Here is a 16,141-nt window from a genome sequence, read left to right as displayed (position 1 = left end):
AGGGTTTGCCTCTGAAAGGGGTTGAAATGCCGAAATTCTTGTACTTATCCTTAATATAAACTCTACGTAAGTAACTGGTATTCGTTCCGATCCACATAAGCACAGGAGGTTCGTTCAAATAAGTCGGATTCGTCGATCTCCTCGGTATCTTCTTGAATCTACGACATCTTTGGTACGCTTGAGCCAATTTCACGTATTTCTCGATTCTAATGATTTTCTCGTAGTCATCAGCAGAGTTCGGTTTCAGTTTACGAGTCGTGCTTTCGGAAGGATCGGATAAGGCGGACATATCCGAAGGTTCGGTTATGGCGTTATCTTCTGGGTCGAGATCTGCTTCTGGTTCGGATGCAGGACCCGATCCTCTTTCGATTGTGATCTCCGATGCTCCGCCAGCACCTTCTGACTGGTCCATGTCGATCGTGGTGTGGTCATTTGATACGTTCAGGTTGCTTAATTGATTGGTTATCTGCGTGATTTCGGCTTGAGGTGACGTGCACATTGGTTCTGGAGGAGTTTTTGATTTCCACTCGAATCGGATACTGTGTGATTGCGATTTAGAGGCTTGGGCCGGGTCAGAGGAGACTGGGGGTTTCATGAAGTTTAATACTTTTCTCATTTTAGCTTTCCTTTTCGAAGAAGAAACGATGGTTTCGTAATCGAATGTAATTGAAGACTCGATGAATTAAGTCATCGTTAGGGGTACAAGTGATAAAAAAAATTTCATAGCAATGGTGGAAAAATGGCATTTCAGGCGATTAGCAGAAGAGGAAATGGAAAATTCATCTCTCAAAATCAAAAATACAGCTTTTATGATTGATGCTTTGCTCTCCACTTTTCCAACTTGAAAAAAAAATCATCAATTAATGGGGCAAAAAGGCCAAAAAATTTAGACGAAATTTTCGAAAATGTGATCTTTTTGTTCGTGAATTAAGTAATCATCCAAAGATGAGATAATTCGTTTGCATGAAAAAATTTTACCAACCCAAAAGCACAATCAATTCTGCCTTTCCGTAAGCCTTTTATTAACGGAAACACGTTCTTGTCAAGTAATAATTATACACCTATTCGTCGACCAACAGAAAGAAAAATACGACTCGTACGCTATTACATATGTATATTGTATAGTCGACTAAGTACATCAAAGTCCTCTCATCCGTATTATATATTTTTGAAGTACCCTCTGGCGGAAAACGTGTGCCGAAAAATGCGCCATAACCTTTGAGAATTTTCTCATTACACGAGCATTCATTTGGCGTGAATTTTTTAAAGCTAGCGCATTTTCAATTCCATTAAGCAAGACGAGAGAATACTACGACGAATACGAGCAAGTGTAATTTCAACAGCTTCCAAGTACGCGTATTCCATTTGCACGACGACAACGGACGGACGGACGGCGGATCCGGTGCGGCGTTTCATTATCTTGGTCGCTTTTCAGTTTTCACGCCTCACATCGAGTCTGTCGAGTCGACTCGAGCAGTAAAAACAATAGAGAGACGAAAGTTTATCGTCGTCAAATTGTATAAAACGATATTAAGTACAGAAACTTTAGAAAACTTGGTCGCCTTTGGCGTGAAGTGATTGAACGAGTTTTTTTTTTCATCCTGCTGTATTATTCTTCCTCCATTAGAGCCATAGAAACGAATATTTTGCGGATAAAATGACATCCTCGAAATTAAGTAACCTAGATTTTGGCCAAAGTGAACGAAAAAATACTCGAATATCGAATCTGCGTCGAAAAATTATGTAATTTGATCCGTATCTCGGCAGTAGAATTATTTCTGGACTTGGAGAAGGCGAAGGAGGGGTACAAAAATAACGAGAGATGTTGCGGATTAGCTTTGGGAATTGATATTTTAGCGGTATTTGCCCTTTTGTCGTTGTTATTTTGGCAGCCATCGCGTATCATAGGTGGATTTTTTCAGACACGGTGCAGGTATCCAACACTGTATTGTCTCCTCCACACATCTTGTCGCGTCTTCGACTCCTCATCCCGTTTGATTTATTATCCTTGTTTAGTCGAGCAGAGTATAATGGCTCGTAGGACCAAAGGTGTCTGGATACGACTACGAGAGGTATTTCTACGCGTTTTATCTTCTTTTTAACACCAAACCGTACGATTGATCAAAGGAGAAAGCTATTCTTTTACACGTTTGGCAACGCTGCCAAAAAATAAGAAAAAGATGCAGCTTATTCGTAGGCTATGTACAGGTCGAGAATCCCTTACGCGTTCTCCGTTTTGGTTTGGCGTCATTATCCCAAAGCAGACTGTTTAACGGGCTCATATTATTATTATACTCGAATGACTAATGATCGAATTCACATTTGCGTACGATTCGCAGCGTCCCGTCCGTTCCGTTACTTACGTCGCCAGCCATCGAGCACGTTGTTGAGCTAATTTTGACCAGTCACAGCGCCAGAGTGCCAGACCCGATGATTCGCGGAAATCGCTATTGTGACGTAGATTTGAACGCGAATGAAATAACTTATACATTAGAAATTTCTAAATGGTAACTGATACGCGTGATTGGAAAGATGACCAGCTATCGATGAGATGGAGGCCATAGATGAGGTGATTTGAGCCATATTTGATGAGTATTTTTCAAAATTTGGTACGGAGTTGTTGAAATAAATAATGGGAAGGAGCAGATGGGGGAGAGGGGGTATAGACTCCTGAACCGTTAAAAAGAGACTTCTGTAGTTGAAATTTCAAGATGAAAAAGTTCACAGCCACTTTACAGGGCAGCCATTGAACGAAAATCAAAAAAATTCAAGTTGAGCTCTCTAAGTTTGCTCAAAATACCTCAAAAACAAAGCTCCCTTTAAAAAAGATTATCAAAATTTTGATTTTCTTTCAATTTTTTCGTAAGACCTTCAATTTTTTCCAAAGTTCATTTTTCATCACGAATAATTTTTATTTCTCCCAAAAATACGTTTTCAGGTGATTCGACTTTCGTTCAAAATATCTCAAAAAGAGAGCTCTCCGAGAAAAAAAATAATTACACTGAAATTATGGAAAAATTTATGCTCTAAAATTTTGATTTAATTCATTTTTAACGGAGGTAAAACGCCCAGTTTTTCCAAAAAAAAAAACAATTTTTCAAGAAGAAAAAATTTTAATAATTTTTTGAAGACCTGATAGCTTAAACAAATCACTTTTTTAAACTCAGTCATAAATGTCGAAAATTTAGATGCAATTTTGCAATTTTTTTGACAATTATACTGATTTTGTAAAAATATGTAATTATTGTTTTCTTCAAAAATGTGACCAAAATAATGTTTTCTATTACAAAATATTACCAAAATTACCTCGTTACCCCCCCCCCCTCCAATTATAATGAGAATCATTCGAACATATTTTCCTTCATATTAAATTATTCGTGAGTTGTCACGAAAAAAATCAGAATTTTTTTGAGTCATCCTGTATAACTTTTCGGTGAAATTTTCTTAAATGAGGCACTTGAAAAAGTTGAATTGAAAATTCAATTTCATATTTTGTCTTAATGAGATTTGATTGCTGCAAAAACTACTGCAACATTTTCCACGAAAGCACATCTAAATCCTGAGGAAATGAGGAGGGAGGGGAAGGGTTCTATGATCCAAAACCAAATTTGCTTCCAGTCAGTGATTCTCTCCTAATTTTGAAAAAAAAAACAAATTCAAGAAAAATTCACTTTTTTCACACAAAAAAATTTAAGACCAAAAATAAGAATAATATTTATGTACTTCGGCTTTCGCCACCCCAAAATTGTCCAAAATAAAATACCAAAAAAAAACACACAATTTACAATTTTTTAGACAAGTTTGAGAAGTGACTCGAATTTGAATGAAATATCTGCAAGAGCAGTAAAAGAATTTGAGACAATATTTGTGTCAGTACGAGAATGATTATGAGTTTGAAATAAAATTATTTTTTTTTTTGGCGTTTATAATTACAAGATTATTACACCCGTAAGGGGGGGGGGTTAGATTTGGTTTGTGAGGTTGATGTTTTTTATTAGGGAGGTGCATTTTTGTATTTCTGAATTATGGTTCTCAAAAACTCAAATTTTTGAAATTTCAAATCATACTACATCTCACTTTTGAGCCCATTTTAATTTCTGGGAATCGAAATTCTTTGTAGAATGATCGTAAAAATCAGAAAAGATTCAATTTTTATGCAGGAATTACCAGTGTGTTTCGAACTGATTGCCCTCCCCCCTCCGCTTCTAATCCTATCTCACCCCATCCTTCATGTTGAAACTTATGCTGCAAATTTGAAAAAAAAAAAAAAGGGTGACAAAATCATACTTAGAAAACTCCAATTCAATCATCAATATCAATCAACTTCAAAATTTTGAAACTTTTAGAATACTGAATGTTGATTAAACCCCTCCTTCCCCTCTCTTCTAATTTTATTAAATCTCATTTTGGAATTTGAAGCTAAATTATTTCAAAATTCAAACTCTTTGACAAACTCGAATTTCAAAAAATGAGATACTCCATCTTTTTTGTGATTACTTATTGCAAATTGTCGAGTTTCATTCGTTGATCAGAAAAAAAAACTAAAAATTTCTCAAAATAGAATTTTTTTGATTTTTGATAATTTTTGACTTTTGGCTTACTCGACTTTTTGTGAACTTTTTAATACAAAAATGGAAATCATTTCTTCAATTTCTCTTCGAAATCCTCGACCAGAAAACATCCCTTGTAAAAAATAAAAATCACCATTTTGGTCATTCGATGTTTCAAGTACCATCGTATTTCGAGGGCCTTTTTCAACACCAACGAAAATCATGCGAATTTTTCAGGACCCAATTCTGCTAAAAAATGACATAGAATATCGAAACATGCAATTTGGAAGCTGCAACTCATCATAAGTCATAACATAGCAATTGGGCAGCTGAAACTGTGGGAATTTTTCATGTGGTAATTTTCCAGGTACCATCCCGTTATAAGGCTCTTTTTTTCGACACACGTGAGCTTTATGAGGCTCAATTTTTCAAAAAAGTCGCATAAAAATTTAAAAAAATGCAATTTGGAAGCTGCAACTCATTAGAATGTAAATAATTAAAACACCACGCGAGACCTCCAAACCGGTGAATATGGAAAGGGGACAGTAATTAAAAGATCTAAAAAAAAAAGGGCGGAACCATCATATCGCACCATCTTGCCAATAAACCTCCACGTGGATCAGCCAGAGCAGAACCTTAAAAAACGTGATGATATCGAGATCAGCCCTATAGTACCCTTGACTCTGATACCGGTATCCCATAAACCGCAAGGCAAGGCAACTCGACTATGGTACGCAAAAACCTCATTAAATTAATTGAAAATTTGTCACGCTAAAAAAAAAGTAGTAGAAAAAGAAGAAGAAAGGTTTTACAAAGTTCAAGGTGAGTATAGTATCGTACTATGTACCACGTTATTACTTAATTTCATCGCACACTACGTTATGGTGGCGGAGACCGGACGTGGACAGGACACGCGAGGGGCTAAATGGAGGACGGAGGCGAATAATAGATATATGTAAATTAATCTAACGACTATATACGCGGGATCAGGCAACTAGCAAGCCAGGCACAGGCTTCCTAAACAATAGAAAATGCTAGAACGTCAATAACCACCAGTTTTAATTACTTACCGAGTCATTAATAAAACAGAGCTCCATTATGTTTAAAATACACCACCGAGTAGTATCCGATCATCTCGAACTAGACTATCTAAAATGTACACAAAACACAGTCGGACGATTCCGATTCGCGCTAAAATTCACAACCAACTACACAACACGTCTCTGGTACCAAACCGAGCAACTAAATAAGAAAACAATGTACTCGGATGGCGAGAGCAAACACTCGATTCGAACAGTACATCTAAACCGTACACGAGTTTCTTTCAAGACAATCGTCAGCAATCAAGTCACCCGTCTTGAAGAATAGAAAGAAGACAAACCATCACATCAACCCCCTACAATGCGATGCCCGAATCGAAACTAACAAATGTACAATAAAAACTAGCACCGGCCAACACGTGACAACGTTTCAAGAGACACTGGAAACCAAGACGATGACGACGGACACACCATTGAAAAAGAAACTTCTCAAATGATTTTTTTCCCTCCTCGAAATCCAGTTATGTACTCCAAAATCTTGAGAAATGGATGAGAGAGACGAAGATGGACGCAGGTTTCGAATATTTCTCCGTAAGAAAAACCCAACAGTGCTTACGTGTATTTTGAAAGGTGAACGCCCTAGTTGGATAATTTATTCTTAAAATGTGTATAAATTTTCCGCATTGAACAAGGTAAGCAAGGAAAATCGTTTAAATCATTTTCGAGAAGGTACGTCTCGCAGAAACGAGATGGAGGTTTTACGTATAAAACGAACACCGAACGAGGGTTGGACTCGCGAATCTCGAGAATTCGAGATGATTGAGCTGTCAAGATTTGTAAAATGAATTAAATGAGTTCGCCGTTTGAATTTGCAATAAGTAAGCATTTCCTTCCGGTATACGAATATATAGGTAAGTAGATATAATATTTTTCCATTTCTTGGTCAAAATATTTATACAAGCTTGAAGCAGGTAAATGGTTTTTTATTTTCATTTTAAATTGATTTATGAATTACAGGCCCTATTTTCATTATTTCATTTGAATACGAAGTAGCTCCACGGCCGAAGGAGGAAATATTCGAGAGGAAAACGAGCTCGCTTCAAAGTCTATAAAGAATTAGGCTATATTTTCATTTTCGAAATTAGTTCGAAGGTACGACTTTTCCTTATGAATAAAAGTATGATTCAGAGATTAATATTTATCTAAGTAATATTCAGTGGGAAATTTTCTATATAAAAACGTCCGATTAAAATTCATTTTAGCTTGATTATTGCGATGATGCGAGGTCGTAAAAAAAACAATATTATAAAATGAACTAATTAACGAACTAATTTTCGATACTCCACTATTCGGGAATGATCTGATTTCTTTGCTTCGTCATAGGTATAGTCATAATTTCATCAACACTAATCATCTTCTTTAGGTTATCGTGCTTCATGTTTTTAGAATGCTCACAGTCAGAACACAATGAACAAACACATCATCGGTAAGAAAGGTTGTAACTTTAACCTCTCCCCTCTTCCTTTCCTTCCAAATAAAAAACCCAACATTTTGACTGAACTTTGGTATTGATTATATAAAATAACAGCTTGGTTAATAATCTAGAGATCTAATCCAAAAAATAAACACATATTCGGACTCAGCGACCTTAAATTGTGTGAAACGACATGTCACGTTATATTTTTATCACTTTTAGAATTTTTTCCAGAATGGAGGGGAGGGGGTGTGAGCTGGAGCTGCATTGAGGAATCGTAGGCAAAAATTAAGTAAAAATTTGAACTGAGCGTCCTTGAAAACCTAACAAACCATATATCACAAGCAATTTTCAATTTTTCGGTATTCTGGTCATGTTGAAAGGCAGGGAACTGAGGGGAGGGGGGTTAGAGAGACCGGATCGAAAAAGTAAGCCAATATTTGACCTCAGCACCTTCAAATTAGTAACAATCGATATGTCACATCATTTTTGAATTTTTTTCGAATGTTGACCATTGGGGGGGGGGGGAGGTGCGCCCTCCAGAGGTGTTGAGATCTCATTTAAAGAATTAATTTTTTGCAAAGAAGATGAAAATGTGTCTTAATATGAATTTTTCAAAGGATAACATTCAACTATTGCATCTGCCAAAAAAGCTGAACTTTCACCCTAAAGTTCAAATTTGAGCTTTTCAAACTTTAATGACGTCTTCGAAGTTTTACAAGAAATTGCTACCTACTGTGTAAAATGAAAATTACGATGATCACCCCCCCCCCTTTCTCTCTCACTCCAGCACCCTGGAGGATTAGGGCGGAAATCATTAAAGAGGACTCCATTTAGCAACATAAGAGGATCGAATAATAAAGCTTTTACAAAACATAGAAATTGCGCATGCTAGAAAAAATACAACTTGGGTGGTCTTTCGCCTTTGAGTCGAAAACACGACTTGAGTGACCTTTAGAAAAGAGATTTTGAGACATAATTTTCATCAAAATAATATGACTATTTACGAGACATAGAAATTAAGCAAGCTGAAAACATGACTTGGGTAACCTTTAAACGAGACTTTGTGACAAGATTTTGACCCAAATATGACTTTTTTATACGTGACATAGAAATTAAGCAATCTGAAAAAACGACTTGAGTGACTTTTAAAGGAGATTCCTTGACAAAAAAATCGATCAAAATGTCACTTTCAGAAAACACGACTTGAGTGACCTTCAAACAGTTTAAATGAGATTTTGTGACAGAATTTTGACCCGAATATGACTTCTTACATGACATAGAAATTAAGCAAGCCGAAAATACGACTAGAGTGACTTTTAAAGGAGACTTCGTGATAAAATTTTGATCCAAACATGACTTCACACATGACATATGAAATTAGAAAGCTGGAAAAACGACTCAAGTGGCCTCTAATGGGATTCCTCGGCAACATTTTCATCAAAATATGACTTTTTATGACGTTATAGAGTGAACGAAACTTCATGACAAAATTTCGATCAAAATCTCTCCGTAAAAGGATTTTGATCAAAATGAAGCAAGCTGAAAAAACGACTTTGAGTGATTTTAAAACACGACTTGGCTGGTGACCTTTCAGGTCAAGGTGATTTCCTGACAAAATTTCAATCAAAATGCACTTTTTTACACAACAATATTGATGTAGAGACATTTTGACCAAAATATGACCTTCAAGACTTTTTGCCAATATTTTGACAGAAATATGATCTTCGGTAACCCTATTGCACATGTTTCTACGACAATAATATGTAATTGATAGAATGTTGGCACTTTTCTAAGTACATTTTTGAGACTTTAGGATCATTCAAACTGCAACAACTGGGTAATTTTCGATGAGAATTTTTTTAAAGGAAAATTTAAAAATATATACGTAAATACATTCTGACAGTCATTTTCCTCATTCTCCGTTCTCCGTTCTTTTAATATGAAAAAATTGCAATATTTTTTTTTTCAACTTCGCACCTAACAACTTTAATGAGAAATTCAACAAAATTACGAAGGTAACCGCGGAGATTTCTTCACCACAAAAAAAAAACATACAGTTCATTCCATGCAAAAAATCACCCATTAAATCCTTCACTCGACCACTCCATGTCCATACACACATATACCCTCCAGCCATTAACAAAAAAACCACAACAACAAAAAACTTTGGACATACCGGCGGCACATAAATAAGCGGTCCGATGCTGTCATCTTCAGCATTACCGTCGCATCTGAAACTCTTCCTATTGGTTTGTTTATCGCTAACGCTGACATAATCTCCAGGTCCAATTTTACGATACACGGTCGCTTCGGATATCGAAGACGTCGAACTCGCAGCCGATAAAATTTCCCTACTCTGGGCTCGTTTCAGCGAAAAACTATCCACATAAAGATCGGACGTAGAACTGGAATGTATCTGGTGTATTGGCGGCATCGGCAACAACTTTGGCATTTCCGGACCGCCAGATGCGGCTGTGAAAGGCTGCAGAGGTCTTCTGGGCATTGGGAATCCTCTATTGACTCCTCTGCTGGCCGAGAAGCTGGCCGCTCTTCGGATAGCCACATTGTAAGACGGAGGCGGCGGTCTATCTTGCATTTGATGTTGTTGTTGCGGATGAAGAGGCGGTAGTGGTAACGGTCTGCGATGATAATGGGCGCAAGGTTCGACGAAACTTGTTGATCTTTTGATGGCTGGAGGATACGAAGGGGTTCGATTACTACCGGGGTATGCTCGAGAAGACCTTACAGACGAGGATGAAGGTTGATAGTTGCGAAAATTTTCAGCGCACGAGTGTCTTCGTTGGATTATTCGGACTTGGTGCGGTTCGTTTTTGAAAGTGACCACTTTGGCGGGTTTTCTCGTCTCGTAGATGTTCTGCACTCGGCCGGTACGTTCGATTAGAGATGATCTAGCGATGTTAGGTTTGTTCTTGGGTAAAAATCCGTACATGTCTTCGCCTTCGCTTTCGTTACCGCCATCGGTCATCATGGCGTTTTTGGATTTATTGCCGCAGATCGGTTTACCGTGGCACAACATTTTTCACTTTCTTGTAGGTACGACACACACACGACAGCGAAAATATTTATATCTCGGGTACTTTGAAAGTTTTATAAACAGATAATACGACACATAGTACACATAAAGTATTGGTATATTCGATCACGACATCGACAATATATACGATATACGATCATCACACGATAACGCAATGTTCCATCTTGCACATCTCGAGAGAGAACAACTCCTCAACGATCGCGAGTAGGTACAGATGCAAACTGAAACATGTTGCTTTCGAATCATCCTTCGTTGATAATATTTGACCGAAAAATCTCTGATCACCGCCAAAAAAAAAAGGTGGAAGGGAGATTAAAAACACATTCCCGTCTACAGGATATACTTTATAATCGAACCTGAACCAGGCAGAAGCAGGGTAGAGGTACAGCTCAAGGAGCATCTGTGGCAGATGTCCGAAAAAAAGCAGCGCCAGGTGTAACGTGGTGTGCACCGAACACCGAACTTCCAAAACATAGACACACGTGCCTGAACACCGGTTCTTTTTCGTGTATTATGTTGCCATCTCTGTCTAACTCTCGTTTGATCGAATCACGTCGTCTTTTTTCATCTACAGCAGCTATCTTTTTTCATATCGTAAACCACCGCCTATAGCATACATAAAGCCTACCTAAATGTACTTTGGGTCGTATGTACTCTGGAAGGCGACCAGAATGGCAGCATCCCGATCACCACGACCACCATCTGTTGCTTCTACGGTACAATCTTTCTCTCTATCTGTGTATTGAGAGGTGGCTGCGGCGCGATGCCTCTGCCTCTGTACCTATACCTCTTCTTCTTCGTTCACCGGTGACAGCTACCTAGTCATTATACCCTCGCTTACAAAATACATCATCCGAAAGATTTAAGACCCTATTATATTTTTCCTTAAGCCAACCCACGCGCACAGTCTCGCTAAACCTAGCTAGGCCCTATGCCATACAATCCTCCAACTCCAAAGCCAGTCGATTGCTTTCTTTTGTGCTTTTTCAAACCTAAAGCCAAAGAATATTATGTAGTATAAGATACACGAAATCGATTTTAGTATACTACATCAACCATGTAGATATATTCCTTCTGGTCTATTTCGGATGCAACACTCTTCAAAGTGTCAAATCAATCACCACACACACACACACACACTCCACTTTTCCATTAGAAAGCATCATCGTTAACACTTCGAAGGCCTATAAAATAAAGTGTCCCGAAACCTGGAACATCTACGTACACAGAAAATGACCATCCAACTCACATAAGCCAATAACCTGTCTTTGCAGACGACATTTACATATCTACTCGAGACTCGAGTACCTTAGACCTTAATCTCTTCAATGTAGGTAATGTTTGTACCGGTACTATTTTTAATTTGCTAATTAAAACTCCATCGAGCCACCTGATCATCGAGCCGGTTTTTTCGCCACGAATTAGTAAATTTCCCTACGAGCCTACGTTATTGCAGTAGCAACAGCAACAGCCACAGCCAAGTAAGTCGGCATTTCTCCGCATACACTAATCGATATAATTTACCTTCAGAAGGTCGATCGTCGTTGGAGCAACGGTATAAGATGATAGTGATTACTCGTATTTATGACGCGCGAATACACTTCGCGATGCACATACCTCTTCCCTGTCCCTTCCTTCGTGTTTCCAATGTATAAAAATACAGATCCATAAAACCCGGCTAATGTAACCTAGGTAGGGTTTTCCTTTTCTTATCTATTAAACCGTGTACTATTTTTACCTGTCAAGTCATCCGCTATGTATATGTATACGTATAGCTTTGGCTTGGCTTATCCGATCCAAGAATCGACCATACCAGTTGATGCAGTTGATTTTATGACTCATTAGAACAACATACAGAGTTATAGGTGCTTGGTACTTCTATGTATTTATACACTTATACGTTAAAATTCATAGAAAGACGTATAGACGACTTCCCTGCTCCCTTCCTCAGTGTGTTTTATTACATTGTTAACACGTGCGACGAGTAAATTGGTCAAATACTGACTTTGTTGCGAATTTCTTCTCATCAAATGAACGTACGTGAGGTACCTATTTTAAATTATCCAAGTTTTTAATCACTATTTCATTTTGGTTTCATTTTAGAAATGACTTCTCTTATCATTTTCAAGGTTTCTAACACAATTTTTTCAAATTTTCTGAACCTTTTCTGAAAATGTAAGTATAATTGAAAAGGAAAGGGGAATGCAGAACAAGAATGCACATATGACTACATTTTTTTTCCAATGAGAAAAAGAAATAAAAGAATTCTTCTAACATCATTTTTTTTCAAGAAATGCAATAAAATTTGTTAAAAATTACCTACTGCAGTAGACAGAAACACATAGAACTTTAACTTTGAAAATTCTCCGATTTTCTTGAGGTAATGTACGTATTAAAAAAAAACTACAAACACTATCAATAATTTTTACGATGTTAAGCAAGAAAAAATATGTAATGATAAGGGTATAGGTAAACAATTTGGTACTTTCATTCCACTTCCTATTCCCCCATAAATTTTATACAGTTTCCTGCACATTTCATTACCGAGAAAAATACCCAGGAAATGGATATCGCGATGTTTTACAACTTGATAACACTAATTACGATAACACTGAAAATAAAATTGAAGATTAATAAATTTCATCTGTCTTTAATGAGATTTCTTTCAATTGGACAGTTCATTGATGAATGAAAAAAAAAGATGAATGCACCAGGGAGGGTGAGGAGAGGGGGCAAAACTTTTCATCACATTTGGTAATAAGATCATAGAAAATTACTGACGAAATATACCTACAGTTTCATGGGAGGAAATGAGCAAAAATTGCATAAAACAACATCTGTTAAAATAATACACATAAACAATAAAAAAAAAATGATCAAAGATCTCAGAATTTATGAGGAAAATGGAAAATTTTATGAAAATTGCATAGAAGATAAGGCCTACTAAACACATGATGTCAGAAAAACAAAATTTCGTATTTTTTTCATACATCCTTATTTTGAATGGTATCAACAATTCAATTCACCCCCCCCCCCAGTAAGAAAAAATTTTTCAACAAAAAAAAACCGGCCACAAAATTTTCTTTTTTTTTAATGTATTTTTTCACGCTGTTTTTCGATTTTTCTTTCACTTTTGAAAATTAAATTCAAGAAAGAGAACATTTTGTTGCTTCGAAAGCGTTTGAAAATTTACAATTTTTTCAATTTATTCTAATTTCAATCTTCCTTCAAAAATATTCTTCAAAATATTTTTTAAAAAAGGTTATTTCTTTCAAAATTTCACACAAATTTCATAAAAGTAAATTTTATTGGATTTCGGTGGTTTTTTCGTACTTTTTAAGCCCATTTTTGAATTTCATATTTTTTTCGGCCGGTAGAAAAATGGAAACATTATAAATAAAATTGATCAAGTATCATCAAAATGGAATAAAATTTGATAAAAGATTCACAAAGTATCATAAAAACTATAAAATGGGTGTAAAAAAAAACCTGAATGTCAAAAATTGATGATTCACGAATCACGCTTTGAAAAAAATGATTCTAATCACAATCACATCACGAAATTTTGATCTGAATCATGATTCCAATCATTCTCCACTCTGCAAAGCTAACCCAACAGAAGAGAGGGACAGGAGGGGGGAGGTAGCTTCGTTATTTTTATGTACACTCGATCTCTTGCGGAACAGCCAAACTTTGAATACTCCTGTCTCAAGACAAGTTCGGCAAGTTCAATTTGGAACAAATCTGTTTTGGGGGCTCCGTAGAAAATATACATAGAAAATGCAAAATCAGTGATTGAAATGTCAAAAGCTCAAATTCACACTTTCCAGATGAAAGCTCAACTTTTCACGATAATACAAAAATATGAGCAATGCTATTTGAAAATATCAAAAAATTATAACGAAGATTCTGTTTTAGCTTCTTTTTTTTTAACAAACCAATTTTTAAATTGGAATCTCAACAATCCTAGGAGCACAAAAACCCTTTAATTTTGAGAAAAATTCTCCAAAAAAAGTTGAAAGATGACTGGCATTGACGCATCCCTTGATATCTATACATACTACTTTTAGTTATTAAATTTTTCAAAAAAATGATGGGGAGTCATTAATTTTTCAAATAATTTTCTTCTTTTTTTTGAAATGCAATAATCGAACATTTTGAGTCCTTCGTCACGTTGAGGAAACATTAAACAGGAGTAGTCCATAATTGCTCATTTTCATGACAAATTCGATAATTTTTCAAATTTGATTACATTTTCTGAATGTTTGGCAAAACAGGGAAACGACATTACAATATCTCTGACACCCCCCCCCGCCCACTTCACGAGTGTAATGATCTTGTAATTATAAACACCTCCCCCCCAATATCCTCTCCCCTTTTTCGAAAAAACAAATCTTTACACTATTCAAGTTTCTTATCTTCTATTTTTGGACCGTTGAATTCAGCTAATGAAACTCATTCTCAAACTTTCAGTCCCGAAACATAACTTTTAGTTTGGCTGAGAACGTGAAAGGAAGAAAATAATTCTGATATTACAAACCTCCGGTTTGCAGAAAAAATTGACAAATTTCCAAGTTTTGATGATTAGGTAGGCAATAAATCATCGTTGATTCTAAAACTGAATACTTCGCTGAAGACTTTGTCAGCAAGACGATGCACATGGTAATTTAGTAGATACTCATTCAGCAGTATTTTTAGTACACGTGGATCAATGCATTATGATCTAATGATTTTCAGTTGATTTATTAAATTTAAAACCATCTCTCAACGTTTGCGAACGATTCATTTTCAATACACCGAATTTAACCTATCTGAGGATGAATTGAAATGTACCTACGCATGTTGATCGTTTTATTGATTTATTTTTCGTATTAACGATCGGTCAACAACGCACTTCGTTGCGTATTCAAATGATTTGTTCATTGCTAAATGATTCATATAATGCAATGATACAGTTACTTCATTGATTCAAGTAATTACTCACAGTCACATATCACATATATACGTACAACACCATTTATAAAAATCCAAACCGTTATTAAATGGAATTATGCGCAGAATTTGATTCATTTCTTGAAAATAGGTAACTAATTCTCGTTCGATTGAAGATGTTTTGAAACACATAATTTTAAGATTTCAGGAGATCAAATTTACGAGAAGTTCGGTGATTGAAAAAATTTGCTCTTGTTTCAGAAAAAGAGATCCATTTCGGTCTCGATTTGGAGATGAATTCATACGATAATAGACAAAGTGCGTATGATAATGCAATAACAGGATATTTATAAATTAAAATAATCTCCGAGGTTTTAGCTGAGAGATTGCAACTCTTGAACGATAAAACACAAAGTATAGATTAAATAGGAAAACTTCATTCGTAATATTTTCCCAACTTCTAGTATTAGTCATCATAGAAAACAATGAATCATTCCAAAAGAAATATAAAAAAAAACATTTCAAGAATATTAGCCCTATGTGCAAGACATCACGTCCTTTTCCAATACCTTCAATAACCATAACAAAAAATCCACTTCAAAAATTACCGTCTCCAAAGACTTCCTCAAACCTTCGCAATCAAAGATCAAATTGATCAATAGCTGGTAAATTATCACCAAAATACACCCCACAATGCCATAGAAAAACTCCACCATGCCTTTTATCGGCCACAAAAACAGGCCAATTTCAATCCCAAACACGATCACTTGAAAACCACCACTCGCCATTCATTGAATCCACCTCGTACTCGTATATTATCCACCAATTGACCAAAGGTGCAAAGCTATCATTTTTGGTAGGACATTACGTAAAGTAAAACCTCTATAGTCAGACCAGCTCCAGCTCGTTAGTAAGTAATTCAGGAACCACGTCGAGCCAATTCTTCTCTCGACACACAAAACTCCTGCACTCCAGCCAGCCCAAAAACCAAGCTATACGATTGCCTCGCCTTTTAATACGATGCACGTCCCAAATATTCAACTCGAACTCGAACTCGAGTCGAGAAGAAAAAACATAACATCTCTAG

General features: G+C 36.2%; 1 protein-coding gene across 4 annotated transcripts in view; it reads right to left on the bottom strand.

The window, feature by feature from the left end:
• Nucleotides 1–16,141, bottom strand: part of LOC135845354 (amyloid beta A4 precursor protein-binding family B member 1-interacting protein-like) — an 82,119-nt gene that overhangs the window by 12,184 nt on the left and 53,794 nt on the right. The window contains exon 1 of one of the 4 annotated variants that reach the window (XM_065363844.1): nucleotides 9,244–10,256. The exons of the other annotated variants lie outside the window; for them this stretch is intronic. Coding sequence (XP_065219916.1) covers nucleotides 9,244–10,104 — 861 coding nt within the window. The 5' untranslated portion in view covers nucleotides 10,105–10,256. Of the gene's footprint in view, nucleotides 1–9,243; nucleotides 10,257–16,141 lie in introns of those variants that run through there. 4 annotated transcript variants of the gene reach the window in all.

Source organism: Planococcus citri, chromosome 4 (assembly GCF_950023065.1).
Source record: "Planococcus citri chromosome 4, ihPlaCitr1.1, whole genome shotgun sequence".
Lineage (NCBI taxonomy): Eukaryota > Metazoa > Arthropoda > Insecta > Hemiptera > Pseudococcidae > Planococcus > Planococcus citri.
This window is presented reverse-complemented; position numbering and strand designations above follow the sequence as displayed.